The 19474-nt window shown below is 30.6% G+C and overlaps 1 protein-coding gene across 2 annotated transcripts in view; it reads left to right on the plus strand.

The window, feature by feature from the left end:
• The first annotated feature begins 593 nt into the window (after positions 1–593).
• Taf6 (TBP-associated factor 6) overlaps positions 594–19474 on the plus strand; it is a 53459-nt gene continuing 34578 nt past the window's right edge. For both annotated transcript variants that reach the window (XM_075379881.1, XM_075379882.1), the window contains exons 1-5: positions 594–884; positions 2556–2642; positions 9986–10139; positions 14204–14360; positions 17846–17981. In XM_075379881.1, the coding sequence (XP_075235996.1) occupies positions 735–884; positions 2556–2642; positions 9986–10139; positions 14204–14360; positions 17846–17981 (684 nt within the window). In that variant the 5' untranslated portion in view covers positions 594–734. The remainder of the gene's footprint in view (positions 885–2555; positions 2643–9985; positions 10140–14203; positions 14361–17845; positions 17982–19474) is intronic.

Genomic DNA, 19474 nt, shown 5'->3' on the forward strand with positions numbered 1-19474 from the left:
CTAATTCGATGACCTGTCATTGATACATGAGGTAGTCGTGTAACAGTTAGTCTGCCCATGAGCAACATCACTTGTTTTCTCTGGGCTAAACACCATCTTATATTGCAAACTTCACAACTGAAATTTGATACTTTACATACAATATCTTGTAAGCCTGGGTTGCCCTGAATTCGATTTCATTCCTCGAATCTCCTTTAACCAGCAAAAACCCATCATCCGCACACATGATGATGCGGCATCCTCAACCTCAACCGCATCAAAGAATTCAACAACCCAGAGCAAGGGATTGAAAAAATGTCAAGCAAAACGCTTGACATTTTTTGTAATAACATAATATTTAAATAAACCAGCGGTTGCAAAGATATTAACAATTAAAAAAACATATAGCCGTCATTTTGATATGGATAAGATCAGGTTCATTATTTATATACAAGTAAATCTCTACGTACTTAGCAGTATACGAAATTTCAGCTCGTTGCTTTTATTCATTCCTGAAAAATGTTTATATTAAAAAAATAAAATATATATATATTTTAATTTGTTAACAGCAATTTCTTTTTACTTTATCGTCATGTGGCAATCGTGATGGTAACTGTCAAATCACAAATATGGCGTGATAGTGTTTGTTATGTAGGACTTGTGGAGTCTTCTATGTTAATATTTTTACTGTTTTTAATTGAAACTTTTAATTTGTAATTTCTATACTGCTCTTTATGAAAGCTTAATTTTTAATTATGTCTGATTCGGATTTAATTCATGGAACCACTCTTACGCTAGAGTGTATGAAGTCAGTTGCTGAAAGTATTGGTATTGGAAATTTACCTGATGAAGCTGCTAAAGATTTAGCCGATGATATTTCTTATCGGCTGAAACATGTTATTCAGGCAAGTTAGAAGAAGGATGAGTTCTAAATTCTTTTAATATTTTATGGTTGTGTAAGTGAACTTGAGATGTAATTACATTTTAGTAGTTTTTCTTACGTTATTTTGCTGAATTACGTGAACATATGTGTTAAAACTATATTATGTTGTCGGATTGCCTTCTACATAAGCGGTTACCAATAAAAAGAAAAAGTTGAGAAACTTTAATTTCTATTCCGATCAGCTAACCTCAAAATTTTTTTTAAGTGGCGCACTTTTGTCATTGTAAATTTACAGAGACGTTTGATTTAATGTTTTTAAACAGTACATTGTTTCCTGATTTAGTTTAATTTTTTAAGAGCATTGAACGTTTAATACCTTGCTTCAAATCAAGTTATTTTATTTTTATCCTTTCATTTAATATCCCACTTATAAGAAATTTTCTATAACAGCCTAACTTCTTATGGGCTAAGCACTTCTATTACATCATTAATTGGTATAATGAAAAACTGTTTTAGTTTCAAGTTAGTAATTACATTGTGCATTCTAAAAATTGACAGTTTTCTTGCATTTTCAGTATGAATTTTTTTTTTTTAAATAGAATTTAATATTTTAGATATATTAACCTGTCACTGGAAATATAAAAAAACAAAATTACTGGATTCATCAGTGAAGCTTTCAAGCAGAATATTATTCTGCACCAATATATGTTGATGGCATATCAGTTCTGTACTAAAGTAGTACAAAATAATTATATTTGTTCCTGAACGCTCTTTTAACACTTTACTCTTTACTTTATTCTAAATATACTATAATTATACTCAAAATATATAACAAAAACCTACCAGAATTGACACACTTATTCATATCGTATTATCACCTCACCACTGCAGTTTTTTTTCATAATGTTGTATCTCCTAATGCATAAGCTCTTGTTGACTGATAACTACAGTGATTTTCAAGTTATAAAGTATCTAACTTAAATTAAAACCTGCTCACTCCCACCTTTTGACAAAATATTACATCGAATAAATAAGACAAAAGGAAAAACAGCTTCTAGCATAGTAAATACGAAATAATAACATACATAAAACATAATTTTCAAAAAATTGCATTTGTTTTAAGGAAAGAATGTTGCTACGTTCCTTTCAAACCACAAAAATATAAACAAAATAGTCATTTTGTTGACAAACAAATCACAGTCTGATAAACAACCCTGGAGTAGACTAATTACTCTGAAGTGACAGCACCAAATATTTACAAGGTATTCATCAACATACATAAAAATCATACAAGCTTCAGCACTGGCAACAGAATAAACCTTTACAAAACACCTACACTAACAACTAGACACAAAGTCATGACCTCAGACATACTTGAGCCATTTAAAATTTATGCACAATAATTTTTACAAAAGCAACTTGCTACCATTCTTGAAATGTTCTGTGTAATTATATAATTTAGTTATGATCTGAGTAAAGTATTTTGGTATTTTTTTATTATTAAGCATGTATACCTTTTTCATTATTCTTAAGTAGAAATAATGAAGGTAAAAGTAATAAAAATAAATAGAGTAGAACCTTTATGATGAATGTAATACATAAAAATAATATAAAATATAAAGCATAATATCTTTTTATTTACTTCCTTTTTTATTTGCACAATTGTCATTTTATATATATTATTTTATTTTAGGATGCTGCCAAGTTTATGCATCAAAGTAAACGACAGAAACTTATTCCTGCTGATATTGACAATGCATTAAAAGTGAAAAATATTGAGGTATGTAAACTTATTTTGTATCAAATTGTGATTGAATGCTTTATTGGGATAGAAACAATTTAATAACATTAAATATGTTTTTTATCCATTTGAAACAATAAGAAAGAAATGAGTAAGGTGGAATGTGCAATTTTATGTGCACATTTGCATCTGCAATTTTTTAGATGTTGGATGAGGCATTTTTAAAGAAAAACCACTATTATTTTCTTTTAATTTAGTTATATTAGTAATCAGTAAATGTTTTTATTCCTAGAGGATAAGTTATAGCAATTTACTCTGTTGAAATACTTTATAAAACAGTGGTAATTGTAACAAAAGGAAATAAAATATGTTATTTGATTTTCACAAAATAATTTTAAAAAACCACAACAGCTGTTTCGCTTCACAGTACCTTTCTCAGGTGTTACAAAAAGAATACTAAAGCTAAAAGTACATTACAACAAAAAAAAATAATAAATACAGTGACAGCACTAAATATTTCACAAGGTATTTATCCATATACATAAAAAACACATACAAGCATCAATACTGTTCACAACAGAATTAAGATTTGCAAAACATACTTGAAAGTATGTTTTTTATGAGTTATTTTCTTATACTTATAGCTTTTGTATTTTATTTATAACTCCTAAGATACTGTGTACCGAAACAGTAGTTGTTGTTTTTTTCGAACAGTTTTGTGAAAAACAAAATATTTTTTAAATTTATTTCTTTACTTTGTTTTCGATAAGATGGATTTTCATCAAGTAATAGATGTATTAATTGATTAATGGTATTATTTCATTTGGCACTATATTGGACAGTTAGAAAGTCTCAAAAAACATTCACCATCACTCTCTGTGTTCAAAGTTTTCTTGACTTTCTTTCATAAAAACAAGTTAAATGCTAAACTGTATCCCAGGGTAAAATTCTAATCTTGGGCTACTGAAAATATTTATTAATTCTGGCAATCACATTTGTTTCAACTGAAAATATTTGTTTACAAGTAACAGAGTACAATTTTTTTTTACATTGTTATTATTTTTCATTCTCTTCATGTATGCCACCAGGGTACAGTGTAGCAAAGCAATTATGCTCTGCTTCTGGTGCTGTGCTATACTCCTGGAGAATGCAATATCTTGCTGAGTCATTTAGCATGAATTGCTGATTCATTCATTCTCACTCTACATGGAGTCATAATGAGTGTCTTTTAAAAAAAAGGTAAGATATTGGTAATGTCTGGGCACCCCTACCTATTTGTTTGTAAATTGTTTACCTTGAGTGCAAATGCTGGAATTCAATTTGTATATATTTCACTTCTCAAATGTACATGTTGAAGAGTTAGTGCTCAAAACATATATCTAATATGAGATAAAACAGGAGGTAGCAGTGATCATGAATCAAATACTGACAGCATTAGTGATTTTGGATCATGATGCTTGCAGTGTTGTTGATTGTGTGGATGAAAATCATACATCTAGCAATTTTGAAAATGTGGGTAACTACTTTTGAAAATGTAAATTAATTGAATTAAATGAAAATAATTAAAAAATGAAACTAGAGTTGTTGATGTAAATAATATATAAGAAAATGAGGATGCTCAAAAAATTGGAACAGCTACAGTAGAAGATGAGAGAAATGTAGTAAGAAGTCAAAATTAATATCCCAATTTTCCAGACTATCCAACTGATCCAAAAATAAAAGAGAATGAATGTTAATGATAGTGTTACAAACTATTTGTTACAGATGAAATAATGTATTTCATTGTGGTTAAACAAACAATTATGCAGTGCAAAAATGTAACAGTGTGGATGAAAACCTCATTCTTGTATCAGTAATTGGTGTGAAACGGACAAAGAAAAAATGAAATTTTTTTTTGGTTTTGATAGGTATGATTTAATCATACCTATCAAAACCAAATTTTAACCATCAATATAAATTTACATGTGCTACATGTAAATTTATATTGATCAAAAGATTCAATGTTCTGAAATAAATTTAAACTATATCCATTTTTTTTAACAATGATAGAAAACCAAAAAAAACCACCCTACCAAAAGTCATATTGTTAAAAATTCAGCCTCTATTTCTTTTTTTTTTGTAAAAATTAACAAGTATGGTATAAAACAGGGCTTCTTAAACTTTTTTATATAGCGACCCCCTTCAAGCTTAGGAAATTTTAAACGACCCCCTCCTCCATATAATGAAATATATATTAACCGTAGATGTAGATGTAATATCGCACTATTTTACAATGTAAATAAAATAAGGTTTAAAGAATACGTACCCATTCATTACACATATATATAATTGGAAACGTTGACGGGATATCGGTCGTAATAAAACACAATAAATAGAATGACATAAAACTATATATATATTTATTCAATAGAAAAAATAAACTTTTGTAACAATTTTTTTATAAGAAAACATAAAACTATATCTATATATTCAATAGAAAAAATAAACTTTTGTAACAATTTTTTTAATAAAAACATATTATTAACATCAAACAATATTAATGTGACGGATGTGATTGTTTATTTTTACACAAATAATTAAATCTAGGCTCAATTTGAGTTAGTGCAGATCGTAATAAATTTTCAACGTTTATTAAAGTTGAACGGTATTTTGATTTTATGTAAGTTAATGTGGAAAAGGCTGATTCACATAAATATGTTGTACAAAATGGCAGTAATTTGTTCATTGCCATTTCCGATAGTAGGGGATATTCTGATTTGATTTCTATCCAAAATTCATGCACAGGCACTTGAGAAAATCTAAGTCGCAAGGTAGTATCACTTGTTAATTCGGCAAATTCTTCTTGTGCTTTTAAGTTTAAAAAATTAATTTCTTCCATTTCAATTGAAAATGGATTGCAAATCCATTGTTGTGTATCGATATCATTGGGAAAATACCTATGCATGTAAACTTCCATATCCTTCAAATGATTAACTATAATTTTTGTTATAGGAGTATCTTTTTTTGAAATATTGTTACTAATTATATACTCGTCAGTAAATGGAAACATTTCGAGCGATCCACTTTCCACTCTGTTCTTCCATATAAGAATTTTTTTAACAAAGGCCTCAAGTTTATTTTTTAACATAAACATATTAACGCAGACTCCCTGCATTGATAAATTCATATCATTGATTTTATCAAAAATATCTGCCAAATAGCATAGCTTGAGAAGCCATAAATTATCTTGAAAATAATCGGCCAAATTAGAATTTTGCTCTGTTAGAAATATAAGAACTTCATCTTTTAAAGTTAATAATCGTTTCAAACTTCGACCTTTTGATAGCCACCTAACTTCAGCATGTAACAATAAACTTGTATAATCCGAATCCATATCGATGCACAAATTTTTAAACAATCGACTATTAAGTGCTCGACTTTTAATAAAGTTAATGGTTTTGACTGCATCAAAAAACACAGTGTTTAATTCTGGTGCAATTTTTTTAACAACAAGTGCCTCTCGGTGAATCATACAATGTGTAAATGTAATATGATCATTTCCAGCTTTAACAAATGCTGTAAAACCAAGATCTTGTCCGGTCATTGCTGCAGCACCGTCCGTGCACACACCAACACAATTTTTCCAATTTAATCCTTCTTTTTCAAAAAACTCATTTACTTTTTTATATATATCTTTTCCACGAGTATGACCTTCCAGAGGACGACAAAACAGTATATCTTCATGAATGCTTCCCTCATAAATATATCTTACAAAAAGTAACAACTGTGCCATTTTTGAAATGTCTGTCGACTCGTCCGGTTGTATTGCAAAATTTGAGCTGTCTTTAAGCCTCATAAGAAGCTGTTGAAATTGATCATTGCTAATGTCTGAAATTCTTTTGGACACAGTGTCATTTGATAATGGAATTTTACTAATTTCAGCAGCATACTGTTTTCCATGAACAATTTCAGACATTCTTATAGCTGCAGGTAGTAAAAGTTGCTCTCCAATAGTAAAAGGCTTTTTCGTTTTTGCTATCAAATACGAAACTTCATACGATGCCAATAGATATTTATCATTCAAAGTAACATACTTCTCCAAAGTGTTCTTTTCTTTATTTGATGTTTGCAAAAGACGCTCAAAATATTCTATTGGCTTTTTTGATAACGTTGCATGTTTAGTATTCAAATGTCGTTGCAGTTTTGACGGTTTCATGCTTTCTGCAGCCAAAACTTCTTTGCAAATTAAGCACACTGGTTGTTCTTCATTGTTGTGAGAAGAGCATGTGAAGCCATACTGCAAATATGATTCGTCATATTTTCTTTTTTTTGTTTTGCTAGAAGTCGGATTTGAAGCACTGCAACTTGGTTGTGACGGCGTGGCAGACTTATTAGTTGGAATTTTAATTAGCCATTTATCCATGATGGTTAAATAATAATAAATAATTAAACAAAATGTAGTTGAACTTTAACGTAATAATTAAAAACGCCAACTGAAAATTACACAGTAAATACACACATGTCACTACGAAGACAAAGCTGAGTCCAAACTGAAGTACAAACAGAAAAATAACTACACTCGAATCTTTACCAGTGCAATGACAACAAATTACGATCAGATCAACCCCGACGCATGGCGTGTTCAAAGTGTGCAGCGCACAAAGGCACCGTATCACAAAGACGCCGAAAAAGAAGCTTTCATTTAATTTTTTTTATTATTCTTTTATAAAAATAATATGCCGATTCGCCTAGCCTAGCTTGATTATGCTTCCGTATTGTATGTGTAAGCTGTAAGGCGACGCGGCGTCTGGGTACTTATAATCACTAAGTTATCTTGCAAACACTGACGTCGGCGGCCAGACATCAATGTCGAACGTTCAGTTGAAAATCGAGGAGCGCGTTGTATTTATTATTTTAAATGCTACTTCCATATTTTCATTTATAGGCCCTACATAACAGTTTTGCATTGCCACTTTTTTCAAAAAATAGTTATAATAAAACTACAATAGTATTTTGTATGATTTTTATTTGTATTTATATTTGTACGTAGTGTGTATACTAATTTTAAAATTTTATTTATAATGATTGAAAAGTATCAGATCTTTGTGACCCCCTTTCAGTAGTCTCGCGACCCCCCTGGGGGTCGCGACCCACAGTTTAAGAAGCCCTGGTATAAAATTATAAAATAAAAATTATAAAATTTTATAATTATAAATTATAAAATTATATTATGCTTGACATATGGATATACCTGTGAGTTAATTGGTTTAGTGGTTAAGGAATAACTAAAGTTGGGGAAAGCCATTCAGAATTCGTAGTTTTTAGCTTTTAGAGAGCATCGAGTGCAGCAAAGGAGAAACTGTGTGCACTGATAATTATTAGAATCTTCCTTTTGCTGTAAAGTTGTATAATAAAAAAAAATATATATATATATATACTGGAACATTATGTGGGGAAAGGGTTTCCTTAAGAAGCAGTGAAGAAAAATTTAAAGTGTGAAATGTTTGGAAAACAGAAAGATGCAATTAAAATCAGTTTGAGTGAAGACCAGTACAGATGTTAACAACTGTTTCAGCCCGTAATGACACTTATAGAAATCTAAACACATGAGAACTTGAACACATGAACTAGAAGAAACCAGTTGTGTGATTAACTACAATAAAGCTAAGAGAGGGGTCAATCTCAAGATTTCAGTATACCATCCAGTTCTTTGCAGAGGTGATTAAAATGGTATCGAAAGCTATCTTTTGAACTTCTTTTTGGATTATCAGTTGTAAACGTTTGGATTATGTATAATTCAATTTCTGACAAAACAATTTCAGTTATTCACTTTCAAAGACAACTAGCAAAAAAAATTAGCACTGAATGAAGAATCTCCTGTAATTTAAAAAAAAGGATTAGAAATACACTTGCATACTTTCATGAAACCTGAAGAACCTGAAACGAATAAGCAAAAAACTTATTAAAAAATATTGACCATATCGAGTATGAAGCATTCAAAAAGTTTACAGTTATTATTGAAAATGTGAAGGAGAACTGGGATTCTGTTTACTGTGTTTGTTTATTTCATATAAACCAATGGTATAAGCATTTTTTTTTTTAAAGGTATTTATGAACATCTTAAAGTTAAAAATTTTATCGCTAACATTTTTTAATTTAATTTTTATTATTTCTTAACTGTAAATTGTTTTTATAAATTTAATTTATATAAATAAACAAATGCGGAATTATTTTACTATTGGTAATATTTATTAGAACAATTTTTTTTCTTGTAGCAATATATTATTTATTTTAGTTATCATTTCATATAATAGGGCATGATTGTTTTATTATTCAACATTTTGTAATTTATAAACACATTTAAAAGTAATATTTTAGAATCTAAACAATTTTTTTTCTTTATACCACCAGTGCTGAACTGATCACCAGAGCCAGTAACTCTATCAGCTGTAAGTAATACAAAACATATACAACACAGACAAATATGTATCTGATTAAAGAATTCATTCCCTCGTCAGCAGATAGCACTGTCATGCAGCCTTGTAAACTGAATTCCGGAGATCAGTACTGCATCAAAATCCGTTCCTATGAATTGAACACCAAAGTAATTCCTAGCATAAAATTATTAATACAGTATTTTTTTGGTTGTATTCAAAGTGATAGGAGTACCTCAATGATATTCCTCTATTGTATTTACTTTCATTAATTTTATGATGGATTCATATTTCATCAGGATTAACAATGTACTTAAAAATTTCATTGCCCACTCATTTACATACATGAGAAACATCAAGACCAATTTCGCTTGTTTTTTTTTTTTTTGTGTTCTTCAGGTAGTAGTTAAAACTCCCATCTGTTACAAGTTTTTTGTACTCAAGATGTTCACTGACAATTATTTAGGACTTACTGAAAATTAGTTATGACTAACCACAATCAAAGTGCCGCCAATATACCATGCTCTACTTTTTTCTTTTTTAAGAATCTAACTAGGGTTCACTTTTTCAACTGTTAAACATTTATTTAAATGCTTTGATATAACAGTTATATTTGATGCTATAGTATTGAATATTGACAAAGAGAAAGTTATGAAATTCAATTAAACGTGGCATGTTTGTTATGGGGAAATTTAGTTACAAGATAGCAACACTGCCATTCTCACTCCAGCATATGAATCATTACTCCGTTATGTGCAACTTCATAAAAAATTTTGTGCCTTTGACTTCTCAAAGGGAGTGAAATTGTTTTTACCAATAAGGTATGAAGAAAGTCTTAAGGATAGTTTTATAAAATGCTTCCTTGAAACATCTTAGATGAATTTCTGTCGCTTTTAATTACATTTAGGTATAACAGTTTTGAGTTCAAATATATTAACTTCAATATTTTGTTGCATTATTATATTTCAGCCGTTGTATGGATTCCATACAAATGACAATATTCCTTTTCGTTTTGCATCTGGTGGCGGTAGAGAACTTCATTTTGTTGAAGAAAAGGAAGTCGATTTAGGCGATGTTATTGGTGGTCCTATTAATAAACTACCTTTAGAAGTTACATTAAGAGGTAATCTTATTTTGCTTTTCAGAAATAATTTTTTAGTATTAGTATGACAATTTATAATCAGAAAAGTACAATATATGTTGTTAAAAAAGTTTGTAATTCATTCAGTTGTGGGATTTGGGAATGGTATTATCAGTAGTGACAGATACAAATTCCAGTCAGCTTATTCTTTTTTTTTTTTTAATTTGTAAAACATAAGTCAGCTACTGCTCTGGTTCCATCTGCAGCAGCCACCTTCTACTAGTCAGCAGGGTAGCTCCTTTGTTGCTTAACAGATTGGTGACCCTCCATTCATATAGAACTGTTCTAAGATTTTATTTCCTATTCAAATACTACATAAACAGCCAAATTACCAGTTAAAATGCCTACTGGGTAAAGCTAGGATAACTTAGAGCATTCCTGGGAAACGCTTGAACTATATAAATTAGGACCTTCCAGTAGAACTGGTAGGCAAATGATTTATTATTCAGTTTTTGAGGAACATATCATTTTAAAGATATTGGAAGGAAACTGAAATCTGTTCTCATATTTTTTTTATATCTAGAGGAAAACAAATTTATTGGAATATATATTTGATTTGAACTCAAAATGATTGATCAGTGTATTGTGTTACTCCAATTCTGAGTAAAGATACCCTGGGAGATTGTAGATTGATTGAATAAGTCTTATAGTACTTCTAAAATAGGATTGTTTATTCATTGCAGTAGTAAAGTAGGGGGATAGTCTGTGTGTATGTGGCGTGTGTTAGGATAGATTGCCCATTTTAACTTTCCAAAGCTTTCCTTTGTCCTTAATTCCTTCCTCCACGTTGATGTTCTCTAGATCTGTGCTAAAGACATTGCAATCTTTTGAGTTACGACATTCTTGATATTTATTCAGTTTGATAAGAAGGGACCCAACCTGAATCAGAGTTGCTTATTGGATAAAGCCAGCAGAACTTGATATAATGTACATCCATATATGCTGTTTCGGTTTTGCCCTGTAATATTTTCTGTGTTCTCTCTTTTTCTGTTTTAGCCTCAAGAACCACCGTAAGGTATTACTTCAGAGGATGAATGAGGATGATATGTATGAATGTAAGTGAAGTGTAGTCTTGTACAGTCTCAGGTCGACCATTTCTGAGATGTGTGGTTAATTGAAGCCCGACCACCAAAGAACACCGGTATCTACGATCTAGTATTCAAATCCTTATAAAATTCAGTTTTGTCCTTTTTGCTGTTGTCCAAAAAAAAATTATTGAAGAAAGATGCCATCTTTTAATAATGTTTTGGAGATAAAATTTATCATATGAGAGCCATTCAGAAAGTTCTCGGCTAGACAAAGAAAACAAGATCTTTCAGAAATTTTTATATAGTCATCTTGTAATTCAATAATTTAGACCGATGACCTTCCGACTTGAAGTGCTTCCACATGCAATGGATTTGGCTCCTGGTGATTATTTTCTTCTCTGAAAACCTGAAGCAATGGCTTGCTGGATGAAGATCCCCTGTAAATGAGGTCAAAGTTGAAATAACTACTTATTTTGCAGTTAAATAAATCGCACTATATACTGAGGATGTAAAAAAATTGGAAAGTCATCAGTGTAAAAATATTGAATTACATGGTGACTTCATTGAAAAAGTTCTGAAAGATCTTACATTTTCTTGTCTTGCTAAGAACTTCTGAATGGCCCTCATATACCAAATTTTAATTTTACATTTAAAAAGTTTTTATTTTTACAATTGGATCAAAATAGTTAGTATATTCTTATATTTTATGTGATACATACGTATTAATAAAATAACAATAAATAGGAATAGGGAAATAAAGGAAGTAGAAACGATGGAAATGAGACAGTTTTATCATATTGGATAAGCAGTTTTTATAATGGGAAATAAAATTAATAATAAGGGTATAATGTTTGTTGACATGAGTTAATCATTAAGCAATCCAATAACTGGATAGCTGGGTATCTAACGTAACTATGTATAACATAGTATCAAACGTATACTATGTTTATGTGTATACGTGATAAACTTTGTACTATAAGCAATTGATTGTGAAGATTGTATGTATATTACGTGTTTTTGTTTTGTGTTTATTGATAACTCCAGAAAACAGTAAAGAATATTTAATGTTCTTATTTAATATTCTTTATTTTTAATTCATTATATGAATCCAATCAATAAAACGCTGAATCGCATGTGCATGTGTACACACACATACATGCGTGCACGTGTGAATATATATATATTCAAGAAATAACAACTTAACCACCAAAACATAGTACATTAACAGAAAAACCTAAAAAAATTATGAAGATAGTAGGTGATGTTTTAAATTTGCATCATTCCAGTAACAGCAGTGGAGTTATTACGTTTCTGTCAAATTACAAATTTTATGGTTATTAGTGTGTTCGTTTTCTAAATTTTTTTTTTTCATGTAATTATGGAATTGTGTACTGACTGGTGATGCAGGATCCTGCGAAAGTCACCTATTGGTATTAGTTTTTTTTGCTTTACATTTTTCGGTTACTGTGTTTTCGTGGTTAAGTTGTTTTGTTTTGAATTTAATTAGTACAGTAACCAATATGTTGTTGAATTATTTGAATTTTCAAAAAATTATATATATATATGAATGTTTTAAGATTAATATTCCTCTGTACTATTAAATTATATTTAAATTCCATTAAATAAACCATCTAGTTCAGAATATTGAAATACAATATAATGGTAAGATATGTATTATATATACAGTCAAATTACTGTAACTCGATAACTCGAAAATTTCCACAACTTGAAATTTATTTTAATTCCTGGCCATATTGTATTACATTATACGGAAATATAATTCCTTTAACTCTAACAAAATTCCTATAAGTCAAAGTAAAAAATTTGATTAGTTTATTACAAAAAAATAAAATAAAAAACCTAAGTTTAACATTAGGCCTATAATACCGATATTATTTTCAGCTCAGAAATATGAAACGAGCATGATTTCATGTTCAGTACTATGCTACAACAAAAAAGGATGAATAACATACATTAAAGAAGTGAAATCTTATATGGTACATCACATGTCAGTATTCACCGGAACTTTTTCGTTGTAAAAAGTTTCAGTCAGTGTGTCTTTATAACCGTCTCAGCTCGTATGGATAGTTTTCATATGTTTGTTTGGGTTGGTTTGCTACTGCAAACAAGAGTGTTCTTATTCTTTCCTTACAACGATTTTTATGTGTTTAGTTTTTATACAATTAGGTTTAGTTTTTATTCAGTTTGGTTAGTTGTTTTTACACTCTTTCTGTCCTTCTTTTTTAAAAAAGGACAGAAAAAAATTTTAATAAGAATTTTAAAACATTGTCATTAGATGATAAAATAAGGCTCATATTGGAACTAGATGTGGGGAAAAAGAAGAAATCATAATTTGGTATATCACCCAACATGTTTACAATGATTTACAAAAACCGTGAAAAAATTTTGAAAGATCTTAGCCTTCGTTACTCAGGCATTATCAAAAGCGTTAAGTCTGTTAAGTATCCCGATAAAGCCTTTTAGAGTAGTTTAAAAACAGTCGCGATTAATTGAGTACTTTGCAATACAGTTCAACTGTACAGATTTAAAAGCTAGTGTGGGTTGGCTTATACGTTTAGATAGGCATGGAATTACTTTTAAAAATGTTTCTGGTGAAAGTGCCAGTGTAAATGAAGAAGTTTATAATACGTGGATAAACAGTACACGAAAAGAAAATATGAGAACATACAATGAATCTGACATTTTTAACGCAGACGAAACTGGACTGTTTTGCAAATGTTTACCTGACAAAACTTTAACTTTTAAAGGTGATAAATGCCATGGTGGGAAACAAAGTAAAGACCGTGTCACAGTTCTTTTAGGTGCGAACATGTCAGGAACAGAAAAGTTGAAACCTCTCTTTAATCTTAGAGGCTAAGTATTATGTTATATTCTTCTACTCAGAAAATTTTTGCAGTTAATAATTGTTAGATTGTATCATGTTTTATTCACTCTGCACATTTCCATTATCTCTTTGTAATTAATTTTTTATGCTCTGTTACCGTTATTATTTTTCAGCTCATTGGTTGTGCATTGACGGTGTTCAGCCTACTATACCGGAGAATCCACCACCTGTATCAAAAGAATTGCAAAAATTAGAAGCTATTGATCCTATTAATAAAATAACAAAAACGAATAAAGAAAAGGGGGATGCTTCTGGTAAACCTACGACCGGGTATGTTCTTTATTTTTATTTTTACTATAAAATTAGCAAATGTTTTATCATAAAGTATTTTGTGTTGTTAATGAATACTTCTATAAGTAATAATTGATTGAATAATCTGTTTTCTGAACGGGTTTCATATAAGACAAGAAAAATTCAGTCAAAATTCAAATTCAAGATCATCGAAAAGATATCCCAAAATTAAAGAAATTCATAACTTCATATACATGTCAAATTTATCAAAATTAGTTCAAGCACTGGAATGTAAAGAAACATTGTGTGTAGGCTTTTTCCTTTTTTTTCTGTTTAGCCTCTGGAACCGCTGTAAAGTATTACTTCAGAGGATGATATGTATAAATGTAAATGAAGTAGTCTTGTACAGTCTCAGGTTGACCATTCCTGAAATGTGTGGTTAATCGAAATCCAATCACCAAAGAACACCGCTATCCACGATCTAGTGTTCAAATCCATGTAAAAGTAACCTAAACTGTCTTTACTAGGATTTGAACCTTAGAACTCTCGACTTTGAAATCAGCTGATTGTGATGACAAGTTAACCACTAGACCAGCCCACAGGTTGGTCTAGGTTTTTTCCTACATACAAGAATCATAAAATTACCTTGTGATGCATAGTCTAAATTTTTTCAAAAAAACTTTTTTTCCTATGTCTTTTACATTCTTGATAATTATGCAGCATATTCAAGAGAAATTAGGCTAATCAGTCAAATTGTGCATATCAGGGTTTCTGCTTATCTGGAAGTTTAATAACTCCCATCTTGCATCATCAACTATGTATTCTTATTATTTTCTTCAGAAAATGAAATTTTCTGAACGGTTTTTGCTAAAGTTCATAAACGAACAGTTTTATTCCTGAGCGATAATTGATTTTTTGTTGATATGAATATTTCTAGCTTTATATATGTAATAATTGGTAAATAAAGCGGTTTATTTTTAAAAAAAATTGAGTATCTTTATATCCGGCAGTTAATGTAATTGTTCCCTTTTTAAGATTTGTCTAAAGATTTTAATACTGTAAATCATAAAATTTTATTCCAAAAATTACATAGATATAGCAATATGGCATTGCTTTGGAATTGGATTGGTATGGCATTAGATTTAATTAAAAGTTACTTGTCAAATAGAAAGTAAATGAAAATATCAATTATTAATAACTCTGAAGTTTAATTAATTACAGGTGTACCTGAGGGTACTCTACTTAGGCTCATTTTTTCCCTACTTTATATTAATGATATATTGGATTCGTCTGATAATGAAATTACTGTCATATCTTATCCAGATGTTACTGGAGCTAAAATGTGTGAACTAGCTAGATTAAATATAAATAAGGAACATAACAGAATACATGAATGGTTATGTGTAAATCAGTTATCTTTAATTATTGACAAAACTGTCTATATGACTTTTGGAATACTCAAAGATAGTGACCCTGGGAGAGTAGACATTGTATTAACAATCTGCATGTAAACAAAGTTGAATTTTATGAATACCTTGGAGTAAATATAGATTTTAACATGAAATTTGCATCCATATTGAATACATAATTAAGAAATAAAAAGATCTACTTTACATACTTGCGAAGTTGTGTAGAATATTGTCTTGGCAATATTAACAATCTAAATCTACTCTCTCCTTTTTTCACAGCATAGTAACATATGGTACTATTGCATGAGGTGAGACTTATAATAGCATAATAAATATCTTACAAAGTCTTCATATTAGATTATTGAAAATTATTATTATCATAATTATTATTATGAAAAAAAGAGTGATTTTCCACTACCATGAATTATTACACAAATCCTTCAGTTAGAATCATTTAAATTTCAATATAATGAATAGAAAAATCGATATGTGCAATCAATTTGTAACAAGAAATAGGATTATTGTTCTTCCAACAGTAAACAGTACAACATCAAAATAGTAGTAAAATTAACTCTTATCAAAATGTATAATAAATTGCCAAACAACCAAAAAACTGTAGATATTAGCAAAAATACCAGTGGATGCAAAATTAAAGAAATGGATTAAAACTTTGTAGTTTTGCTCTGTGAATTTTTTCTACAAGAATAGCTTATAAATTTTAGTCTATTAAGATTTAATTTTGTAAGAAATTTTTGTACTTTATTTTTATATTGAATTTTCCAGTCCTATGTACAGGTGGTACAGGTTTACCTCTATAAGAAATATCAAATTGTACTTGAAATATGTATAATTTATCACTGGAGATGATGAATAAATAAAATAAATAAACTGCATTCATTGATTCATGGAATCTTAAATGAATATTATGTGTGAATTGTATATATTCATTTCAGTGCTCAGAGAAGAGGTAATGAGAAATACGAGGGTTTTTTTTTTCAAGGTTCGATCGGTCACAAAATTATAAACATAGTAAAAATAAAAATTTTTTTATTTGTAACAAGTACTTACATAGTTACGCTATTTCTCTACATAGTCGCCACTCCAATTTAAACATTTGTCATAGCCTGGTACCAACTTTCCAATACCCTCGTCATAGAACGGAGCCGCCTGTGTTTTCAGCCATATTTCTACGCTGGTCTGCAGCTCGAAAGTTTCTTCAGTTTCGAAATGGACCCATGTCTCGTCCCCTGTTTGTTCAAAAAATCTTCTCCTTCATTGTGGTAGCGCTGGAGAAACGTTAGGGAGCCGTCCATTCTCATTGTTTTGTGATGGTCGGACCGCATCTTGGGAACCCATCTTGCACACAGTTTGCGGTATTGAAGTCTCTCACTCACAGTAGTGTAGAGAGCTGACCTTGAAATTTCAGGAAACGAATCGCTCAATACAGAAATTGTGAACTGATGATTTTCTCAAATTGCCTCATCCACTCGCTCAACGAGATCATCGGTTGACACTCGCTTCCTTCCCTGACCGCCAACATCATGAACATCTGTACGTCCTGCTTTAAAGTTCCTGCACCATTGTCGCACTTTGCTATCACTCATTAAAGTTTCACCGTACACATTACTTATTCATCGATGAATTTCAGCTGCATTACACCCCTCAGCCTGAAGAAATCGAATTACCGCACGCACTTCACACTTGGCGGGAGATGCTATTGTTGTAGACATGTTTACGTGCTAGCTGCATGTTCAGAACTAAACGAAGTGACCCGGCGTGATTGAAGGCCATACTAGAGACGCTGCGCAACACATATGCGCAAAGGTTCATCCGATTTTTGCGCGGGTTTTTATTTCGTGACCGATCAGACCTTGAAAAAAAATAACCCTCATATAAATTGAGTTATACTGCTAGGTGGGGACACGGGATATGGTATGCTGAATTGAGCTGACATCCTCCTGCAGGAAGCAGATGTGTTGTTTGATTTGCATTGTATGTTTTTAAACTGCTTTATGTTTAATTTTATTTTTTTCATTGAGAGACTATACTGTATTATATGATAGAGAAATATTGAATGTTGGAAATATAATCTGATGGGCTGTTTTATTTTAACAGGAAGGTCCATAAGTTACGTAATGTTGAAACTGTTCACGTTAAACAATTAGCTACACATGAATTATCTGTTGAACAACAGTTATATTATAAAGAAATTACCGAGGCATGTGTTGGCTCTGATGAAGGAAGAAGAGCAGTGAGTTATTTTTGTTTCTTCATTTATTTTAACTTATTTTTTCTTGTCACATATTTACTTATATCAAAATGTATTTGTTTACATTCCTTTCAGTAAATTAATACATTTTTTTAATATTTTCTTTTCGATATGCTTGTGCCCCCATTTAGTGTTATCTAGGGAGGCGTGCCCCACAGATTGAGAAACACTGCATTAATATGTTCTTTGGTTTGCATGCATCGATTCAGCACGTATACAGCTGTCAGTAACATCCATCAAAATGAATCTATAATAATCATTTGAAGCACCAACAGGTCTATTGTAAATCTTCATAAAGCTAGTGAATACCATGTGTTAATTTTATTTTTATATAGATTTTTGAAAAGAAATATACCAAGACTTTTGATAGTTGCTGATATACTGCCATATTGCAATTGAAACAAAAAAAGCAGTTTATGATAGAACAGAAAATGAAGATAATAAAAAAAGGGCGAAAGTGATATAAAGCTGGTCAATGTAGCATGTGCTTATGATATGAAGCCGCCATCTGTCAACAATAATAAAAGAAAAAATAAGGAAAATAATAAAAATGTATGAACTCTACAATTTGCCCTAGTAGGAAGAAGATTCATCTTGGGGAGTGTCATGAAGTGGAGTAAGCAGAAAACACAAAGAGGTTGAACTTCTTCCCAGAGAGGTTCAAAGAGTTGCAAAAGAGGTTAGATCTAGTGGCATTACCATTTTTGATTACAAGGCAATGAAAGAGACTTTGCAATATTATTAAACTTGAAGGATGTTCAAACTACAGCTGCCTGGCTGTTTCATTTTCATGAGAGGTATGGCATAATTTTGAAGACTGTTCATGGGGAAGCTAAAGATGCTTATATGGATGCTGCTCATTAATGGAAGGAATATCATCTAAAAAATCTGATAGGAAATTACAGTCCAAAAGATATTTTCAATGCAGAAAGTACTGCATTTTTTTAAAGATGACCGTATAAAACAATGTCCAGCAAGTGTAGGACTTCAAAACAAATCTGGAAAATAGTCGAAAGAAAGACTATCAGCATTATTATGCTGCAATGCCACCAGTATAGAAAAACTGAAACCTATGGTTGTAGGGCATTTAATAGGGAGAATTCAAGTTTAATATTTTCTAGCCTGTAACCTACTTTCAAGAAGCCTTCTTGAATTGGGCAAGAATATGGTTGAACAGAAAAGGAAAATTTTGTTGTTGATGGATAATTGCTCTGTTCATAAAGTAGGTTGCAGATTAGAAAATATTAAACTTGTTTTCTCCCTACTTTTTTTTCCGATGAGTCGGAGAAATATTTACATACCCCCACAAGTGGGTGAGTGTCGGACTCGCACGGGTTCAGTTAGATGTTGTTAAGTGCTTATGTGTGTCCACACCCTACCGACTAAAACTTTTATCTCGCTGATTCTCCCCTTCCTGGGACTGCTCATGGAGAGCATTACGTCTGGTAAAGGGGACTGTCATGCCGTCAGGCACC

Source organism: Lycorma delicatula, chromosome 12 (assembly GCF_047948215.1).
Source record: "Lycorma delicatula isolate Av1 chromosome 12, ASM4794821v1, whole genome shotgun sequence".
In the NCBI taxonomy this organism is placed as follows: Eukaryota; Metazoa; Arthropoda; class Insecta; order Hemiptera; family Fulgoridae; genus Lycorma; species Lycorma delicatula.